Source organism: Micromesistius poutassou (genome assembly GCF_964030765.1).
Source record: "Micromesistius poutassou genome assembly, chromosome: 6".
Classification (NCBI taxonomy): domain Eukaryota; kingdom Metazoa; phylum Chordata; class Actinopteri; order Gadiformes; family Gadidae; genus Micromesistius; species Micromesistius poutassou.
This window is the reverse complement of record NC_140276.1, coordinates 18,153,188-18,174,225: the sequence shown is the minus strand read 5'-3', so window position 1 is coordinate 18,174,225 and position 21,038 is coordinate 18,153,188. Positions and strand designations below refer to the sequence as shown.

The window sequence follows — 21,038 nt, the reverse complement described above, 5'->3', positions numbered from 1 at the left end:
GGAAATCACGACAAAAATCAGAACCTCCCCATGCGTGTTGATTACGTGTGCATAATATCATTCACATGACGTGCAAATAGCAAAGATTATTATGACCTAGAATTTTACCATCCATAATCACCGAACAGTCAGCAGTTAAAGATAAAGATTCAGAAACAGTAGCCCATGAACCCCTCTGGGGTCACCTCCGCCAGAACAACACCACGCTCCCCCCCTCACTGTCTCCCCCCGTCCCCCCCTCCCTGTCTCCCCCCGTCCCCCCCTCCCTCCCTCCCCCCTCCCTGTCTCCCTGCGTCCCCCCCTCCCTGTCTCCCTCCCTCCCCCCTCCCTGTCTCCCTCCGTCCCCCCCTCTCTGTCTCCCTCCGCCGCCCCCTCCCTGTCTCCCTCCCTCCCCCCTCCCTGTCTCCCTCCGTCCCCCCCTCTCTGTCTCCCTCCGCCGCCCCCTCCCTGTCTCCCTCCCTCCCCCCTCCCTGTCTCCCTCCGTCCCCCCCTCTCTGTCTCCCTCCGCCGCCCCCTCCCTGTCTCCCTCCCTCCCCCCTCCCTGTCTCCCTCCGTCCCCCCCTCCCTGTCTCCCTCCGCCGCCCCCTCACTGTCTCCCCCCGTCCCCCTTCGGCCGTGCCACGCGCCCCAGGGTGTAGAACTCTGTGTTGGGCCTCATGTCGGTGACGTGGGCCATCCGGTTGGACAGGGCGAAGAACGCGGCGATGGCCCCGATGTCCCAGGCGTCCTCGCGGTCGAAGCCCACTTCCTCCAGGGACAGGAAGTGCTGGTCGGTGATGGTGTCGCTGCGGCACACGGCCAGGGCGAAGTCCAGCATGGCGAGCTCCCGTGGTGACAGCTCAGCGTTCTGGTAGTTCACGGCAACCTGAAGAGAGACATTGATACATGTTACAACAGCAACCTGAAGAGAGACATTGATACATGTTACAACAGCAACCTGAAGAGAGACATTGATACATGTTACAACAGCAACCTGAAGAGAGACATTGATACATGTAACAACAGCAACCTGAAGAGAGACATTGATACATGTTACAACAGCAACCTGATGAGACATTGATACATGTTACAACAGCAACCTGAAGAGAGACATTGATACATGTTACAACAGCAACCTGAAGAGAGACATTGACACATGTAACAACAGCAACCTGAAGAGAGACATTGACACATGTAACAACAGCAACCTGAAGAGAGACATTGATACATGTTACAACAGTCAACCTGGGAGAGACATTGATACATGTTACAACAGTCAACCTGGGAGAGACATTGATACATGTTAAAACAGCCACCTGGGAGAAAGACATTGATACATGTTACAACAGACACCTGGGAGAGACATTGATACATGTTACAACTGTCAACCTTGGAGAGAGACATTGATACATGTTACAACAGTCAACCTGCCCGGGTCTACATATTGTCACTGTTTGTTGATATTGATAACCTGAATATATACACATGTGACAAGGAGCAGCTGTAGTCATAGGCAGGTACACCATTTAATTAACTTGACGATGGTGTAATATCGCTAGGGGTTGCACAATCAAAACAATAACCAAATACGTAATTTGATGACGTCGTTAAGTAACATGGAATCATGGGAGTTTTTCTCTAACTCTCTCTAAATAGTGCTAGTCTTCAGCATCACTACTGACGAGAGTCTATCATTGGCAATGACTCAGGGAAGTTAATCTATTAAAGTTGTATTCACGCTACGTTTAGTCCTGTTATGTTATTTAATTCGTATGATAACATGTGGTTAATGTCCTAACGTAGCATTAGGTGAGTCGACGACCCAGACCGCCGTAGATGTTGTTGTGTGGGGTAGCACAGCACTATTATCTGTGGTATTATGCGTGATAAACATACCTAAATTAACTGTATGAGCATGTTGAACGTTGTTGTAACTCATAACGAAACCGTACCCATTACAGAGTTTCCCACAGAATTTGATCCTACTTTTAGTTATAGCTGGTTTTTTTTTCATTTGGAGAAGAGAACAGATCCAGATTTGATATTCACCCTCTTTCGGCTTTTTAATAAGAGCTGTTGATATGTTGTGACTTAAGCTGTTGTTGTGACTTATGCCCTTGTTTATTTTTTATGACTTATGATGTTGGTTGTTGTAATTCATGCTGGTGATATTGCTGTGATTGTTGTGTTCTTCCAGTGCCTATGTATGGTGCAAACCTATTTTATTTGCTGTTGTAGTGTGTGTTGTACTATGCCCTGTCTTCATCTCAGTACTGTCCTTTTGATGTATGTTGTTGTGTGTGTGTGGTGGCTGGTGGCAAATGAATTTCCTCTTGGGGATTAATAAAGTCAATCAATCAATCAATCAATCAATAAATTCATTGATGTTTCGTTAAGTAAGGGCGCACTCACACTAGGCCAGTGAACCCCAATTAGCGGCCCGCAGGCCAGATCCGGCCCGCAGGAGCCAAATGTCCGGCCCGCGCTGACCCAGTGGCATTCACATGTAAAAAAAAATAATAATAATTTTTTTTTTTGTTGTTGTTTACAGACTGATGTTATTTGCGACACATATTTTAAAAGTTTAAAACTAATGTCACATATTGTGGTATCACATTTTAAAGCTAACTAACTAAAATCTTCCTGTGTCTCTTAGAGAGGGAGGGAGAGACATATAGAGAGGGGAAGAGAGTGGATGTGAACACACACTGATCTGGATGGATGGCACCAGGCCCAATGCCCTGTTGAAGACACACTGTGCTGATGCTATTTAAGTTTTTATGTTTGGGGCTGCTGCACTGTGTGCGTGTTTGTTTGCTGGACTTTTTGTTTGCTGATGTTCCAGCGGCATTTTAATAAATTAATGGTAGGTTTTTGACAAATTTTGTTTCAAGAGAGCATTATTGTGTGACTCCTAACACAGGGTATTTTCAACTACTACTAATAATTATAGTAATGATAATTAAAGCAAAATGTGCACATAAAAATGGCGAATTAAATTTTTTTAACGATATATCGGCCCTTGGCGTGGCATGCTTGACCAAATTTGGCCCTCTGGCAAAACTAATTGGGGAACCCTGCACTAGGCCATCTGTACCGTGCCCGAGTACATTTGCCCCCTAAAGTCTTGATCGTTTGGCTAGTGTGAGCACGCCGTCCGTACTCAAGTACAGTTAAATTCCGTGGCCTCAGTACACTTCGGAGAGGTGTGCTCAGGCCACGGTACAGATGCTAATGAGCCGACACACGCACACGCACGGATATGCAACCTATATGTACAAGAGAGTGTGAGCACAGGCCAGCAGCACAGTGGGGGGAGGGCAATCGTACTTGAGTACGGTACAGGTCAACTTTGCCTAGTGTGAGTGCGCCCTAAGGCTCACGACACCTCCTGAGGGCTTAACAATGAAACTAGCGTCCCTCCCCACCCCCCATGCTGCCACCACATTGCCACATTTAATGCATCAAAATACTCGCTCTACAGCATCATACCCCTAGCCCTAACCCTAACCCTAACCCTGACCAAACAACCACGTAAGCACATTAGTCAGCTGGCTTACCTTAGCTTGCACCCCAGGAAGTGTGTTTTCTCCTTACCCACAGCCATTCACTTGCTCATTCTGCTGCCAAGGGCATTTTACTAACCGCCACCACAAATGCCCAGTTCAGTCAGCAAGCTAGTAGCAGATCTAGCCACGAACCCCCGTGCGCTGATTTCAATAGGCCTTAGTCGCGTACTCCAGCCTCGCTGTGCTGCCTCTCCAGCCATTTCAGCATATTTTGCTTTCTTAAGCTCATTGGCTTCTTCAACTCTATCTTCCCAAGGAACTGTAAGTTCAATGAAATAAACGATCTTCTCCAAGTCCGACCGCAATAGCATATCCGGTCTTAGTCTAGTGTTAACTATATGTGGAGATATAGCCATCTGCTGATTAAGATCCGCCTTCATTTCCCAGGCTCCTCCACTACTTAGCTGCCTGGCTCTGTGCCTGCCTCTAAGTTGTCTAGCCTTTCCCCCCCTGACGTACAAAGTTAATTTGCCTACCCTCTTTACTAGCGGCTGATGAATTAACTTCTCTCCGTTTATCATCAACATTGAGACTGACCTTGCACCCTGATAGGATATGGCGGAGGCTGCACACACAAGAACATAGTGTGCATGTCTCATCCTCACCAAACCATGGATTTAAGTTCTGGGGAGATGAGAGCACATCATACGTAGCACCTATCATGAATCTGATCCTGCTAGCCTCCATGCTCCATAGATCTCTCCATTTTATCTTCTTCTCCACTCCCTCCCAATTCACCCACTGCCCTTGTTTTGCCTGCGGCCTTAGTACATCTTACAGTCTCCTCCTGTCTATGGATTTCTTCCACTACCATTTTCCTCTCTTCTCCTGCAGAAGCCTTACCCCACGAGGGTTTACCTATGTCCCTCCCTAAGCCCCCCCGCCCATGCTGAACATGGCCCATGATATCCCTATGCCTAAGCGCTGATTGAGCTTGCTGAATCACTTGTTTTGGTTTCCATTTCCTCCCTGAGTTAACTGTGGGTGCAACCCTCCTCACCACTGGGTCCTTGGACTGAGTAAGAGTCATTTCCATTCTATCCTTAGTGCACTTACATTTTTCTGTCAGACTAGATATTGGCAACTCTACAATGCCCTTCCCATACAAGGCTACGCTGCTTAGGCAGTGTGGGACTCCAAGCCATTTTCTGACAAAAGAGTTGATTTCTTCCATCCTTTCTACCTTTGATAGAGGAACTTCATGAACTGTCAATGGCCACATTAGCCGAGGCAATAAACCAAACTGCAGACACCACAACTTAAGCTTACCTGGCAGCCCTGACTTGACTATTTTTGCAATACCGTGTCTAGTTTCCTGTCTCAAGTCTTCAACCTGTGACTTATCACTGAGGCTTGCATCATACCACCTTCCCAGACTCTTCACTGGCCTCTCCAGAACTGTGGGCATCACCTCTTCATTTATAGCAAACTTCTTATCTACTACCTTCCCTTTAACGATTGAGAGACTCCTAGACACTTACTTGGCTTCACCTTCATTCTAGCCCATTGCAGATTGCTATTTAACTTAATCCAGCAACCTGCTGGTGCACGGAGCGGTTGACGTCATGCTTGTCATGTCCTCCATGAAGGCCCTAAGGGGGGAGGCGTGGCCCTCCCTGCAACTTCTCCCCACCCACTACCCACTTAGAGGCCCTGATAATGACCTCCATTGCCATTTTGAAAGCGAGTGGGGAGATTGTACATCCCGCCATGATTCCTATCTCGGGCTGTTGCCACCCTGTTTTACTACTCTGCCGTAGTAAAACAAAGTTCAATATCCAGAAAGTATGCTTTAACTAGGCTTTTAATGCTACCTGGGATTCTGAAATAATCAAAGGCCTCCCATAAAAGACTATGTGGTACTGACCGAAAGCATTAGCCAGATCCAACAATATGCAGGTCTCTCCTCTTACGCTTCCCTAACTGAATTTGTTGTCAAATCATACTGGTATGCTCTAAGCACCCGGAGAAGCCAGGGATTTCAGCTCTTTGCACCGTGGTATCAATTAGTCTATTCTTTTCAAGATAACTTGTCAATCTCCGTGCCACAACACTGAAGAAGACCTTCCCTTCAACATTCAGTAGACTAATTGGTCTAAACTGATTAATCTCCACTGAGTCCCTCTCTTTGGGAATAAATATTCCCCCAGCCCTACACCATGCCTTGGGAATACTCTGCTATTTCCAAACTATTTTCATTAGTTTCCATAAGAATCTTATAACATATATTGTACGTGAATATAATACAAACATTCAAAGAATTATCTTGGGCTCTCTTTAATATTGTTATAAGCATGAACAGCTCTGAACCAACCAAGTCTAAAGCGCTTCATTTATATAATATTTCATGAACAATATGTATTATCTAAACTGGCTTAAGTGGCTCACACTCGTTCACACCTGTTCACGCGATCATATCACCCCTGTCCTCCAGAACCTCCACTGGCTCCCCGTCCCTCAGCGTATTCAATTCAAACTCCTCCTTCTCACCTACAAAGCCCTCCACAACCAGGCCCCCTCCTACCTCACTGACCTGCTCCACCACTACACCCCTCCCCGTCACCTCCGCTCCTCTGATGCCAACCTCCTCACTGTCCCTAAAACCAAGCACAGAACCTGGGGAGACAGAGCCTTCTCCGTTGCTGCCCCTACCCTCTGGAATTCCCTCCCCAAACACATCCGTGACTGCAATGACCTCATACTATTCAAATCACTACTCAAAACACACCTGTTCCATTCTGCCTATAATTCTTAACCACTACTTTCCTAATTCTGTTTTTGTTCTGTCTGACTGTTGTATTGTGCTGTTCTATTTACAATGTATCTACTTTTCTGCGTTTTCTTGTGTTTCTGTGTTTTTAAATGTATTTTAATTACTTATTTTTCATCCTCATCTGTAAAGTGTCTTTGAGTGATTGAAAAGCGCTTCCAAATAAAATGTATTATTATTATTATTAAATAATGAATAGTCCAACTTTTAACCGCAGCCCAAATAGGCCTTAAGTATATCGTCCCTCTTACAGGACGGGGGGGGTGAGTCTGTACCTGGTCGGCCACAGTGGGTTTCTTGGAGTAGATCCGGTGCAGGGCGCTGTGGGACACCACACAGTACAGACACTGGTTGTGCATACTGGTGGCCACGACGATCAGCTCCCGGTCCGCCTTGGTCAGACGCCCTTAGACGAGGACACAGCCACACAAAGCGTCTCACCACTGGAGAGAAGAACCCCACTACGGAGGAGCACGGGGATGTGGGGTGTGCTGCTTTGTGTACATCAACGGGACAAGCAGAATCTAATAAAAGCACAACTACTTCTCTGCCCGCATTGTTACCATTAACACAGACCAGCCGAGACACGACTCTACCTGTCTCCTTGTTCATCAGTTCGTTGTAGTAGGCAAAGAAGGCCCGGAACTCTGCCGGTCGGTGAGAGAGGGCTCTGAAGACGTTGGGCAGGAATCCCCCCTGCAGACAAATACTGTTTACCACCTATACCTAAATACAGTTTATTCTGCACTGCTATGGATGGCTGTTTAATCAATATGTTTAAGATATATAGATTATATATACATAAATCATTCTGTATTAATCTGGGAGCTGGATTGTTACTACGCAATGTAATGAGCATGTTAAAAATAAGTACTCAAAAAAAGACTGCATGAATTAAGTCACATTACTTAATCATCTGGCGGACATATATACACACATGGGGAATGTTGAAGTATACACACACATGGGGAATGTTGAAATATACACACACATGGGGAATGTTTAAGTATACACACACATGGGGAATGTTGAAGAAGGCCTCCAAAACATATGAACTGTTTCTGTACATGGTAGTGTGTGGGGGTCCGGCTGACTGCTTTACTCCTCGTTACCTTGGCCTCCACCTCCTCCATTACTGCCGCTATGTCCTCAGGCAGGTCCTTCTTGGGGGGGACGGGGTACCGGCTGATGCTCCCCGGGGGGGCGGCGGTGCAGAAGGTCGCCCTGACCGCAGCACGCCCCCCCGCGGGTCGGAGGAGGGCCTGGTGGGTGACAGGCAGTGGATCAACACAGAGCGCTCCGCCGCTCCACTCTGCAGTGTTGGTCCAACGAGAGATCAGACGAAACTCACCAACATGTAGGAAGCAGCAGGACGGAGTAACTTCAGAAGACCACTGCCGCCCATAGTATCACCGAGGTAAGATGACACTCCGTAACAAATGGTGCCAAATTAACTTTTCAGGGGGCGAGTACAGGCTCGGCTGTCGATTGGTTCCCTGGTACAGCTATTTATAGAACAGCCCACCCATTGGTCCTCCTCGCCGCCAGAGGGCGGGTTTCTAAACTCAACTGCTGTAGCTGGTTCCTAACCCGGAAGTGTTCTGAATCGTGGAGAAATCAAAATATCGCCAGCCGCCATTCACTTCGGATTCACTGTAGTTCGGGCTGTCAACAAACAATATTCATTTGGCGAATATTGTCCATTAAAAGACATGTTTTACCATGTGAGTGGAGGAATGCACGTGTTTACAAGTATCGATTCAAAACCTGATAACTTTTTAATCATTTCCCCGGTGGATGGTCCTGTAGTGTCCTCTTGCTCCTTGTGTTCTTGTGTCTGTAGATCTCCCTGGAGCATGAGATCCTTGTGGTGGATGAACCTTTGTGTTCTTGTGTCTGTAGATCTCCCTGGAGCATGAGATCCTTGTGGTGGATGAACCTTTGTGTTCTGGTGTTCCTTGTGTCTGTAGATCTCCCTGGAGCATGAGATCCTGCTCCATCCTCGGTACTTTGGACCGAACCTCCTGAACACCGTGAAGCAGAAGCTGTTCACGGAGGTGGAGGGCACCTGCACCGGCAAGTGAGTCTGTTTGATCATCGTTCATCATCATTTATAGCTAAATAGTCATCAACTTCGGGATGAAGACTGCACAAACGTTTAAGTTTAAGATGGTTTATTGTCATATGCACAACAATTACAGAAGTAGTCGCTGACAATGAAATTCTTGAGTCTCTAAGTCATTTCAGAGTACTGTTATTTTTGGTTTTAATCCAGTTCTATCATATGAACCATTGTGTGACTTTACTGCTTAAAGATCACAGGTTGTCTGTCGGATTACTTTTTATTTTCGCAACCAACCATTTTGATCAATTCTTGAAATAAATAACCGCTATCCGCTGCTAGTGCATGTTTATAAACCAACCTGAAAAGCAGCAACATTCTCAGTATGTTTTCATTGCTTGTGCTGGGAAGTTATTTGTCCATTAATACATTTTGAATGCGTCCTTCCCAGGTATGGGTTTGTCATCGCAGTCACCACCATAGACAACATCGGGGCGGGGGTGATCCAGCCCGGCAGAGGCTTCGTCTTGTATCCCGTCAAGTACAAGGCCATCGTGTTCCGGCCCTTCAAGGGGGAGGTGGTGGACGCTGTGGTCACTCAGGTCAACAAGGTGAGACGATGCTGCTTGCAGATCTGCTGTTTAGGAATTTTGCAGAATAAACGTGAATGCATTTTGTATGACGTCTCACTTGGCCTATCCTAAAGCTTAGTAATGGTTAATAAGAAGTATTTAAATGGTGTGGGTGGGTAGGTATGCTTTCCGTCATGCAGTCAACTCCTACTAGCCAAGGCCTCGTCTTGAAAAGTTAATGTTGAATATGTGGTATGTGTTATGATTAGGTCTGTCTGCCTGCTTGTTAACCTTCTGACTTTGACTCTCCACCATTTTCCTCTGTAGGTTGGCCTGTTTACAGAGATCGGCCCAATGTCTTGCTTCATCTCTCGTCATGTGAGTGGCCTAAACTTTACTTTTGTTGTGGTTAACAAAGATGTTGGAAAGAAATGTGCAATTTAATAACCAGATGTTTCTTATTTTATAGTCCATTCCCTCCGAGATGGAGTTCGACCCCAACTCAAATCCTCCTTGTTATAAGACGGTTGATGAGGTATGTTCTTCTGTTGTGTGTGCTGCCCCATCCACTATTCGGTTCTCTTAACACACACACACATGGTGAATGGATATGCTGAAGCCGCAAATGCATATGTTAATTACTTTTCTATCTCTGCTAAGGACATTGTAATTCAGCAAGATGATGAGATCCGTCTTAAAATTGTCGGGACAAGAGTGGACAAGAATGACATCGTAAGTCTACCTATCAGTTAGTCCTACCTCTGCATTTAAACATAATATGTATAATGTTTGCATTTAATTAGTATAAAATCTAAATTTCTGAATAAAGGCAAGATGTTTGTTTTTCAATTGCAAAGTCAAACAGTTGGAATCTGGTAGAATCATATTCAAGTATTTATGTCTCCATTTGTTTCAGTTTGCCATTGGATCTCTTATGGACGATTACCTGGGTAAGTGGAACCTGAATGTTTCAAGTGGCTCCCTTGTGTTTGCATTATATTAATTTGGAGTTAATAATATTGCATTAAATCCTTAACTTTATGTTTTTCATTATTTCTTATAATAAATGTTTCACCTCGCAATTAATTGTTTGAAATTGTTTGAATGATATATTTTATTTATGGTTTGATCAATAACTGTTCAATGAGGTCAAATCAACACATTGTCGTTCATGGTGTCTTTATTTTCTTTTCCAGGTCTCGTCAGCTAAGCCTTCTCCCTGTGGGTGTGGAGGACTGGATTTCTATCTGGAAATATTTTGACAACCATTGAAAAAGATGAAGAAAATAAAGTTGCCTTTGCTGGAAACTAAAATACTTCATATATCAATAACATTCTTTTTGTACGGTTAACAATTGTTCAATGTTACATAGTTCAGTTCTAAGTCATGCCCAGTTCATTGAGCGATGCATATGTGATCTGCATATTACATTACCTTTTTTTTTTTTTTACATATATTGTCAGTAATAAAATATGTTATGTTATTTGAATGCGTGAAGATTCCTTCATGTTCATGACTCATTTCGTTTTCAATTCAATGTGTGCAGTAGGCATCATCAACATTAGACGATGGATTGGTACTTTAATCACCAGAGGGGGGAAATTAAGGTGTAATTCAATATTTGTCTTCAATAAATCATCATACACTCGTGCAATTTTACTGATCTTTTTTTACGAGTTATCTATCTCGTATTCAGTCTAAAGAGCACATTGCAATTAAACCGAGAAAATGTAAAAAAAAAAACAATTAACTAAAGCCGGTGAACGCGGATATTGAGCGACGCGCCCGGCTGTAAATACGTCACCGGGGCGCGCCGGCGGTCTTCCTTTCTCTCGTTCTGAAGATGGCGGCAGGGGTAAGTAAAATGGAGAGGCGGCTGTTGTCGGGGATTTCCCTGAACATCGGAGTGTAATCGGCCCGGCATCACACCCATCCGTGTTCTAATTCATCGGCTCTATTCGCAGCTGACTTCGTCGATGTGTTCTGGCCCTGTATTGTTGCGTATTGGCAAGAAAGTCATTCACGGTTCGTGTTGGTGGACCCAGCCCTGACGTCGCATGTCCCCGCTGTGGTCCATCCGGTGGTCCATCCGGTGGTCCCGCCTATGGTCCATCCTGCTGTCCTACCTGTGATGCTCCCCCCTACGGCACCGCCTGTGGTGCTCACAGCCGGGCGTCCACCACGTTATCCTCCCGGTCTATGGTGCCTCCCCCCCGCGGGCGTCTGCCACGTTAACCTCCCGGTCAGTGGTGCTCCCAGCCGGGCGTCTGCCACGTTAACCTCCCGGTCCGTGGTGCTGCCAGCCGGGCGTCTGCCACGTTAACCTCCCGGTCAGTGGTGCTCCCAGCCGGGTGTCTGCCACATTAACCTCCCGGTCCGTGGTGCTCCCAGCCGGGCGTCTGCCACGTTAACCTCCCGGTCTATGGTGCTTCTACCTCCGGTGTCCGCCACGTTAACCTCCCGGTCTGTGCTGAGGAACACTGGAGCTCGGTTTTCACATTTCGTGCGATGATAGCGTTGATCGCCCAGGCTAAATAGGGCCCATATTTGACCGTTGTGACTGAAGTTGGCCTGTCAACGTAAGCGTTGCCATTTTAACCGAGATGACAAGTGTGACCTCCTGTCATCGAGGCCAGGCTGATGTGGGCTCTTTAACTTTGATCCATCGCTGGGTTTGCGACCAGCTGATTTTTTGACACAGCCGTCTCAAACGATGTACAAATACAAACCCATTGTCTCAAAGTCTAACGTAGTCTTTAATACACTGTCATGTCTTCTTCTCCCCCACAGACTCTGTTCACGTACCCAGACAACTGGCGTGCCTTCAAGGCGCAGATCGCAGCCCAGTACAGCGGGGCCCGTCTGAAGGTAGCCAACACCGCCCCTGCCTTCACCTTCGGACAGACGAACCGTACCCCCGCCTTCCTCAACAACTTCCCTCTGGGCAAGGTGGGTGTGATGGACATTCAGTCTGAGGGGTGAAGACGCCAGTTGTTACTCTTGTGATCCCTGGAAATGTCCGACCATGACGAGGCCACCCCTGATGGTCGACTGCAATCCGTATTAGTGATAACAATCTGGGGTAGTGGTTCAGTAATAATGAAGCTATTGAGCTGGTCCCCACTCGGGTTCAGGTGGCAGAAGGGTTTATTTACATGGCTGCTATCAGGTTTGGTCTCATCTCCTCCCCGTCCCACAGGTCCCGGCCTACCAGGGCGATGACGGCTTCTGTCTGTTTGAGAGCAACGCCATTGCTCACTTCCGTAAGTCCTTACTGCATGACCTTTATTCTATATAGTATACTTTAAACTGCGCTAATATTAACCTGGTAACATGATCTCATTGCGGTATAGGATTGTGACAATCCTAAAAGAATTGTGTGTATTTGTTTAGTGAAATTAAGCCTTTCATGAGCTGAGGGTTATCTCCCTGTCATTGGGCAAGGCTGTGTCTATTCATGGCACCAGTCTCATATCTGGCAGGGGAAGAGAGATTGAGCCGTATTCATCCCAGCCTTCTCAATCTAATGAGAAACGGGCTGTTTCATGCTATGGGCACATCCTGCCTGACAACTGATCTGTAGAAGTTTCCTTTTTAGATGTCGTATTGTTGCGAGAAATGTTGTCATGTCCAACTGGATTCCTGTAGTAATTCCAGGCTAACCGTGTTTTTTTAACATGAGATGAAATACTGCTAGGGATAATCACCACTTCAGAGGATGACTTTGTTTTTCTTGTCCACTTGACTTTGATGTGTTGCTTGCACTGCTGTATTCTGTGTGCGTAGTTGGAGCCTTGTGGGACAAGGCAGACTGCTGCGCGTGTTTCTAAAGCTTGTGTTTCTCCTGCTGTGCAGTGAGCAATGAGGAGCTGCGTGGAGCCACCCCCCAAGCCGCGGCCCAAGTGCTGCAGTGGGTGAGCTTTGCTGACGCAGAGATCGTCCCTCCGGCTAGCGCATGGGTCTTCCCCACTCTGGGAATCATGCACTTCAACAAGCAGGTATGGGCCCTCAGGTTTCTGACGTTTATCTTATGGAAGAAAAGGGACAGGTTTATTTGGGTAATTGCAAAGGCAGTGAATTTTCAGTGTTTGTTTACGGTTGTGATGCTGCTGTTCCAGGCCACAGAGCAGGCCAAGGAGGAGACAAAGAAGGTGCTGTCGGTGTTGAACCAACACCTCAACACGCGTACCTTCCTGGTGGGCGAGAGGGTCAGCCTGGCCGACGTCAGTGTGGCCTGTGCCATGCTCTGGCTGTACAAGCAGGTCAGGACCGCACGCAGCCAGACGCCTGCACAAACATGAACGTCTTGTTACTGTCAGTCTTCAACTGTAGAAGCCCTTCAACGTGAGACATTGATCCTCTGCTCTGTCCATGTGACCTGCAGGTGCTGGAGCCCGCTTTCCGCCAGCCATACCCCAACGTGACGCGCTGGTTCACCACCTGTGTCAACCAGCCCCAGTTCAAGGCTGTCCTGGGCGAGGTCAAGCTCTGTGAGAAGATGGCTCAGTTCGATGGTGAGATATAGGCATGTTTGTATTATACTACTCTACCCTGTCTTGTGTTTTTCGTGTAAAGAAGGCATAATTGAAATGGTTAGACAATATTTTGGTCTCAATTATGTTAAGCACTTTCTTTCTTTTTTTTTTAACCCAAAGGACATTGCATTTATTTACCTAGACCGCTATTGGTCTCATATTTTTGTACTTTATGTACAAAAGTTTTGCTAATTTCCATCTAAACCTTCAAGTCATCTCAGGAGATCTCTATACGATACTACCTGACAATCTTGTTAAGGAGGGGGAAAGCCGTCTCCCTGTCATTGGGCACGGCGGCGTCTCTTCATGGCTCCAGTCTCATATCTGGCAGGGGAAGAGAGATTGAGCCATATTCATCCCAGCCTTCTCAAACTAATGAGAAACGGGCTGTTTCATGCTATGGGCACATAAAAGCTTTTTTTTTAGGATACGTCATTCTGTATTTTACGACTAGTGCAGTGTGCAGGATCAAGTGGCCTCTAGTGGTGAGTTTGCAGATTGCAGATTTCACTTGTAACCATCCATTTGTCCAAAATCCACTACTGCTAAAAATATTCTGGTTTTGTGGACTATATTGCCTATGTATTGGTTATGTTAGGTTATGTAGAGCGCCAGGGCAAAGTAGGAGAAGACGGAGTGGTTGAGTTTGCAGGCTGACCACGACAGTCATCCTGCCAAAACAACTCCAATGCATACCTGTGACCACCACAATGCTCCACGCAGGCTTGTACCACGCGTTTTAAAATGAGAACTCAATCACAAGGTTTCTGGTGCTTCTGCACACAGAAGAGATCTCACAGGCTTGTAGAAATAAACAGACATCCACATCTGGTTGCCACTGTAGAGACAAGCTAACTTAACTATGTAATTGCACTTTAAATCTCCTTAAATTTCATTTCCTCAAGAATGAATATCATTTAATGATGACAAACCCTTGATATTAAGCACATGTAAAGTGTTGTTTAATGTAACAAACCACTAAAATTTTAAATTGTATACCTAATGAATAAGATGTATGCTTTAAGAGGCTTTCCCTGAATGTTCTCGAATCTAGTCTATTAGGCGTTTCCCTTTGTATATTCTTTTAATTAATAAGTCCCTAAGAAAACTGGTTTGAACAGTAGCTTAAAAAAAGCAAATTTACATGAAAAACAATCGGATAATATCGTCGATCCTCATCCTTAAATAATGCTGTATTGACCATCCCAGATATAGTCTTTGACTTGGAGCTGAGAGGTCTCCCACATGGTAACGTCCCTAAAGGCACTCCCTAAACACTTGGACGTGGTAAACAAGGGCTGCACAGAAACTGTTAGCCTTTTCTATTGTGCTGTGATGGAAACCACATTGGCCGTTTGGAAAGCTGGCGTCAGGCCCCCCCACGCGGTGGTGGATTTCACAACGCTCCTTCTAGAATCCCCTTCAGCCCCGAGCCCAGCGAACCAAGCCCCTCTAACCCACAACATGTGTTCCCGTCCCGCAGCCAAGAAGTTTGCGGAGATGCAGCCCAAGAAGGAGACTGCTCCGACCAAGAAGGAGAAGCCGGCGAAGGAGCCCGCCAAGCCCAAGGAGAAGAAGAAGGAGGAGAAGAAGGCGGCCCCCGCCGCCGACGAGGAGATGGACGAGTGTGAGGCCGCGCTCGCCGCAGAGCCCAAGAGCAAGGACCCCTTCGCCCACCTCCCCAAAAGGTACTGCCCCCCCCCCCCCCCCCCCGCCCATTCTCCTATTGGACGACATGGTCGGTGTACAGACCACACCTTGTCTAGGCTCTCCTATTGGACAGAATGTTCAAATGGAGCGCCAACGGCAATGCATTCACATGAGAACTCTCCCATCATCGCCGTCAAAGAGCTCGCAGCAGATCAAGGCGCTGTGTCCTTCTCATCAACCTGCTGTTAACTAGCAATGCAAACACAAAATCAGCTACAGGAGTCACGAGATGCACTCTATTCTTGTCAATATTTGCTTTAATCAAGGCTTTGTGGAAACCGTTTGGTTTTCCCGGTTATTCAAGTAGAAAAGAGAAACTGCACTTAGGAAAATAGATTCCTGGAATTAACCATAAACGGTGGCTGTCATAATGCTTTAACCTCAGATCTTTAATCTCGGTCACTAGGCCTCTTCCAGGTTTTGCTGGAATAACCGACTCAAAGTTAGGAGTAGATCGCCACACCTTCCATGACAGTTGTTATATTGTTGTGCAAGTCAACAGATCAATGTGGCTGCTACTGGGGCAGTCAAATCTGGATAGAAGCATAAATGCAATATTTAGTTTCTGCCTTGAATATATATATTTAACGTTTGAGTTTCCTTTGGAGATATTTAGTTTTTAGGGCATTTTAGCTGATGCTTTGACCCAAAGTGAATGAAGCATTCATACACTCATTCACACAGCAATGGGTGTCAGCCACACACAGCTCGTCTGGCGCAGGGTTAGGTGCCTTGCTCAGGGACACCGCAACGCTCGGCTAGGAGGGGCATCGGATCGGCAACCTTCCGGTTAAAGGTCAACCCGCTCTACTGCCGCTAGAGGACGAGGGTGAACTTCGTCACTATTTTGCCAAATCTAACAGAATGAGCGGAGGGTTACCTCCCTGTCATTGGGCAAGGCGGTGTCTGTTCATGGCACCAGTCTCATATCTGGCAGGGGCAGAGAGATTGAGCCATATTCATCCCAGCCTTCTCAATCTAATGAGAAACGGGCTGTTTCATGCTATGGGCACATGTTATCTAATTGTTTAATATAAAAATATCTTGTTTGTTTTAGTTAATATACTATAGTGATGCTTGGGTTTCCAGCCAGCCATAGCTATATTTCTGTACACAATGGGGGGGGTTGAATGCGTATTGTAAACCTCCCAAAAGGCCGATCTCTTGTGTCGTCATTCTACTAGCTCCGGCTACTGGCTGGAACAGCGTTTACAATCAAAGAAGCATTGTGCAATGTCCTTGATTTTAACATTACTGTCGAGGTCAGCTGACCTGAGCTGGTGTTTCAAATCTGATGAATCTCAAAATGTAAAAGCTGTCATGGTATCTCCAACATGTCGTTGCTGGTTTTGTGCTGCAGCTCGTTTGTGATGGACGAGTGCAAGAGGAAGTACTCCAACGAGGACACGCTGACCGTCGCCCTACCCCACTTCTGGGAGCACTTCGACCCCGAGGGCTTCTCCATCTGGTACTGCGAGTACAAGTACCCCCAGGAGCTCACCCAGACCTTCATGAGCTGCAACCTCATCTCAGGTGAGCTGGTGCCTGGTCCTCTGGGGGGGGGGGGGGGGGCCTCAGACTGGGGAGGGCGGGGCTCAGACTGGGGGGCAGGAAACGCTTGACTTTAAAATTTACGTCGTGTCTATTTTTTTTTTGTTATGTGCGTATCTAATATGATACAAGAGGATTAAGGAATTCCCTTTTTAGTAATTATGAGAAAGGGAAAATAATTATTAGATTAAGAAGAACTAGTTCTTCACAAGTCTTTCCTGTTGGAACTAATATGATATCCAAAGTATAATTGATCTTATCTGTTAGGGTTCCCCTGTCATTGGGCACGGCGGGGTCTGTTCATGGCTCCAGTCTCATATCTGGCAGGGGCAGAGAGATTGAGCCATATTCATCCCAGCCTTCTCAATCTAATGAGAAACGGGCTGTTTCATGCTATGGGCACATCCTAAAGCTTCTTTTAGAAGTCTATCTCTATTCGATAAACGAGGGCTGGTTGGTTGGGCGATGTGCACTTGTTGGACTACATGGGGGATGAGGGACGTATGCCGACCAATGCATTTTATTTTTGTGATGCATTGTGTTGGAAATAAAATGCATTTAATAAATCAAATGAATAAAATGATATTAAATCAGTGGATCCTCAGTGCGGTCCCAGCCGGGCCGCACTCCATGACCCGTCTTCTAAAAGTACGTTGGTTCTCTGGAGCCGGTCATCATTCACCTCCCTAACCTGGTTACCATAGTGGGCGGTCAAATCAAAAAAAAAGTCACGTAATGGCCATAAGGAAGAACTCAAATTTACTATGTATCCTTTTTTGAGCAAACCATCTATCATCATTTTAAGACATGTTAATGTGATTGCCATGCTATCCCAAGTCAATGAGGGTGAATTATTGCTGGGCTCTACCATAGACCTGAAGACTCTCTACTGGTCAGCACTCAACCCAGTGTCTCGTCCCTCTCAGGAATGTTCCAGCGTCTGGACCGGCTCAGGAAGAACGCCTTCGCCAGCGTCATCCTGTTCGGCACCAACAACGACAGCTGCATCTCAGGCATCTGGGTGTTCAGAGGCCAGGAGCTCGTGTTCCCTGTGAGTGGTCCCCTTCAGGCGGCGTAGAACTAGGGCCCGTCGAGCGCACTTCACCCCCACGTTTTGTGTACCACTCGTCAAACACGTCCCATCAGCTGTGGGCACCGGCAGCAATCAAACAATCTCTCTGCCTTTCAATAATTTTTAGTTCAGCGCTCGTCAATGGATATAATGGGACGACGTGATCGTCCTTATGGCATGATGATAATCAGTCCAACAGTGTCCTAATTTGTGAATGGGTATTATAATAAGCTCCTTATAGTCCTTTTTTATTCAGTAAAGACACAGGGAGGCTTGTGTCATGTTGTATCCAATATGATATCCACATTGTATATTTGGTCTCTGGAGGAGTTCCCCTGTCATTGGGCACGGCGGTGTCTCTTCATGGCTCCAGTCTCATATCTGGCAGGGGCAGAGAGATTGAGCCGTATTCATCCCAGCCTTCTCAGTCTAATGAGAAACGGGCTGTTTCATGCTATGGGCACATCTAGGACCAGCAGAGATCCCTTCATCGACAGGGATCTCTGCTGGTCATTTCAAACATAAGCCTGTTGACTGTAATGGACGTTAGGCTTAAAGCTGCGTTATTTAGGCCAGTCCCTTTTTTATTTATTATCGGGTCACAATTAGGGATGTTCCTAACGACTGTTTTCACTGACTAAAAACCACGTCTCATTCAACCCGTTGATTAATGTACCGACTAAGAAATGGAATTAGGGATGCGTTTATCTAAACGAGGCGCATGCAGAGAGCACTAACCAGCGCAGTCTGACGACGGGCGTGTTTCTTATTGTTGTCTGACTCGCGTTACCGTCTCGCCCTCAGCTCTCGGAGGACTGGCAGATTGACTACGAGTCGTACAGCTGGCGCAAGCTGGACCACACCAGCGCCGAGTGCAAGACCATGGTGAAGGAGTACCTAGCCTGGGAGGGCGAGTTCAAGCACGTGGGCAAGCCCTTCAACGAGGGAAAGGTCTTCAAGTGAGAGGTGGAGGGCCAGCTGACTCCACTGCACCGGGCGACCCCAAGGAAATACGGACTTCAGTCACTTTGTACTTATTAAACAGGATGGAAAAAAGAAATTGGAGCGGCAGCTTTAAGTAACGACGATTAAGATCGATTCGCAATGCCCCCCCGCCCCCTGCTCAGTGGCTTTGAGTGAATAAAGCATTTTACCCCAATTTCATTCCTGGAATTTAATTTGTCTATTTTGTTTTCAATTTGACTTATTAAAAGGGTTCTTTTGATCTGTGTTTCTGAGTTTCAAACCCTCCATTTAAAGAGCTTGATTGGGTTAGAAGTTCTACTCTGGACAGGTTCTAAACGATTATCAGTAGATCACAGGATTTGCAGGACGATGTTTATCAGTTGGTCATAAAACAATTTTTGCTATAGCGTATTTCTCGATAAAACCTTTTGTGAATGCGTACACTGGACTGTACAAATGACGTCATTGACAACGGACAGAAAATATGCTTCTGCAATACCATTTTCCGCCTGTAGAAGGTGCGCAAACTCCACATTTGAGGTCCTCAAGGTCAGACTTATTCATGTCGCAGATAATTATTTTGGGTGCGGGGGCCTTGTTTGGGTTTCTCCCTAGTTCCACAGCAGATACCACGCCCAGCCCTGTTCTCAAGCCCTTCAGGAACCTTGGTAAAACTCAAGTTTATCTGCAAAACATTTTGTTTAGCAACTGGCCACATTTTCCTATTCATCGCTGCGGGAGTCACACTGGAGGTTTTCAAGTCTCCTACATCACAAATAGAACCTGTTTTGTCTTCAAATGTATTTTTTCAGAGTGCATATCAAACTATTCACAATAACATCTACATTGTTCACAATGCAGAAGTGAACAAAACAAGTCATTTTGTGGCCCAAACGTTGTATGGGAAAGGTTAGTGTTCAGCCAATCTGCCCACAGCTCCGTGTTGGAGTGACTCATGGAAGGATACGGCTGCCATTGTGTTGCATTGACTTATAAGCAAGACCCAACAGGACAACGCCGTCTACAGATCAGTGGTTCAGCCACGCCTGCACCCTAAAAAGCCTTTTGCTCCGGCTGTGAAAGCTAAACAAGTAAAGCAGGCCGTATCTCAGAGCAGCTTCTATAAGAGGGCGTCTCCCCCGTGGTGATCTAACAGTACGAACGCTCACAAACGCTCACAGGGGAAACGAGCACTTTCTTTCCTGCATGGTTTCCTTCCTTTGTGCTTTTGGAGGATTTGAAGGGTGGCATTATTCACTGGCTTGTGATCTTCTCATTGATATGACACATTTATACTTGAATGACTGCCGTGTCCACGCCCGGTGGTTCTTAATCTGATAAAAAAAAAAAAATGTTTTCTTAGCCAACGCCACATGAATGTGTTGTACACACCTGGCGGGCGGGCGTGGCCTGGGCCATTCAGACCAGGCCACGCCCTGTCCTATGATCAGTCAACGCTGTGTCAATAATGCGGGGTTTCATTGTTTCCCAACGAAGGCAATAGTGCCTTCGTTGGCACTATTGCCTTAAACAACAGCATACTTCTAACCGTGATAAGGACGTTTACATGATGCTTAAATGATGAGTTTTTGAAACTCTTCACAATCAGCAGGAATAATAATGTATTTCACCTATTTTGCAAATTCTATTCATTGACTTTGTGTGTTTCTCCCCCACTTTTTACCGTTCATCCAATGATGGGTCTTCTACGCTTCAGGGCCCTGAGCGGCCAGCGCCCCTCACAGTGGGCGGGCCCCTCCTCACAGTGGGCGGGCCCCTACTCACTTAGTCCCCGGCACCCATTACTCTTCCGCCACATTCCCCTCTGGCCCGTCTCCCCAGTGTTATTATTTCCTTTGCCGCGGTGGACGGAAGGCCCCGCAGCCGGGCCCCAGCTGTCTGACAGGAGCCAATGAAACAGGGGCCCTCCGATTGTCGCTCTGGCTCCGATACCGAGAAACTTGTGGTGTCGATTCAGAGAAGTGAAACTTGGAAGTTGGTCGATGTGTGTGCCTTAACGTGGCACTGACAGCGTGGGTAGTGGTAGTTGGTTTTAACGCATTGTGACCTCAAGACCTCATGTCTTCGTTAAAGTGTTTGTTATTTGTTATTTATTTTATTATAACTTTAATGTCTGGGGGGCCATCTCGATAGTTGTTTAATAAGAGCGAAATAAATCATGATAGCTTGAATATGCTTTTTTATGTTTGTTTTAGAAATCAGTTTAAAAGTTTAAAAGTCGCTTCTCTAC

At 46.4% G+C, this 21,038-nt stretch overlaps 3 protein-coding genes across 3 annotated transcripts; 2 read left to right on the top strand and 1 right to left on the bottom strand.

Moving 5' to 3' along the window:
- Window positions 1-562: 562 nt before the first annotated feature.
- Window positions 563-7,828, bottom strand: LOC311345155 (uncharacterized protein). Its single transcript, XM_084469527.1, has 5 exons — window positions 7,670-7,828; window positions 7,431-7,580; window positions 6,915-7,014; window positions 6,594-6,724; window positions 563-865 (listed from the first exon to the last, which is right to left on the bottom strand). Exons 1-5 carry the CDS (start codon window positions 7,721-7,723, stop codon window positions 587-589), a joined length of 714 nt encoding a protein of 237 aa, XP_084325653.1. The 5' UTR covers window positions 7,724-7,828; the 3' UTR covers window positions 563-586.
- Window positions 7,829-7,895: 67 nt separating this feature from the next.
- Window positions 7,896-10,492, top strand: polr2g (RNA polymerase II subunit G). Its single transcript, XM_084469528.1, has 8 exons — window positions 7,896-8,042; window positions 8,289-8,398; window positions 8,832-8,991; window positions 9,280-9,330; window positions 9,422-9,487; window positions 9,613-9,684; window positions 9,869-9,902; window positions 10,149-10,492. The coding sequence occupies exons 1-8, from the start codon at window positions 8,031-8,033 to the stop codon at window positions 10,160-10,162; spliced, it is 519 nt and encodes a 172-aa protein (XP_084325654.1). The 5' UTR covers window positions 7,896-8,030; the 3' UTR covers window positions 10,163-10,492.
- A 271-nt stretch (window positions 10,493-10,763) lies between these two features.
- eef1g (eukaryotic translation elongation factor 1 gamma) lies at window positions 10,764-18,985 on the top strand. Its single transcript, XM_084469526.1, has 10 exons — window positions 10,764-10,808; window positions 11,744-11,902; window positions 12,153-12,216; window positions 12,809-12,951; window positions 13,072-13,215; window positions 13,338-13,467; window positions 14,972-15,176; window positions 16,559-16,731; window positions 17,676-17,800; window positions 18,626-18,985. Exons 1-10 carry the CDS (start codon window positions 10,797-10,799, stop codon window positions 18,782-18,784), a joined length of 1,314 nt encoding a protein of 437 aa, XP_084325652.1. The 5' UTR covers window positions 10,764-10,796; the 3' UTR covers window positions 18,785-18,985.
- The last annotated feature ends 2,053 nt before the right edge of the window (window positions 18,986-21,038 follow it).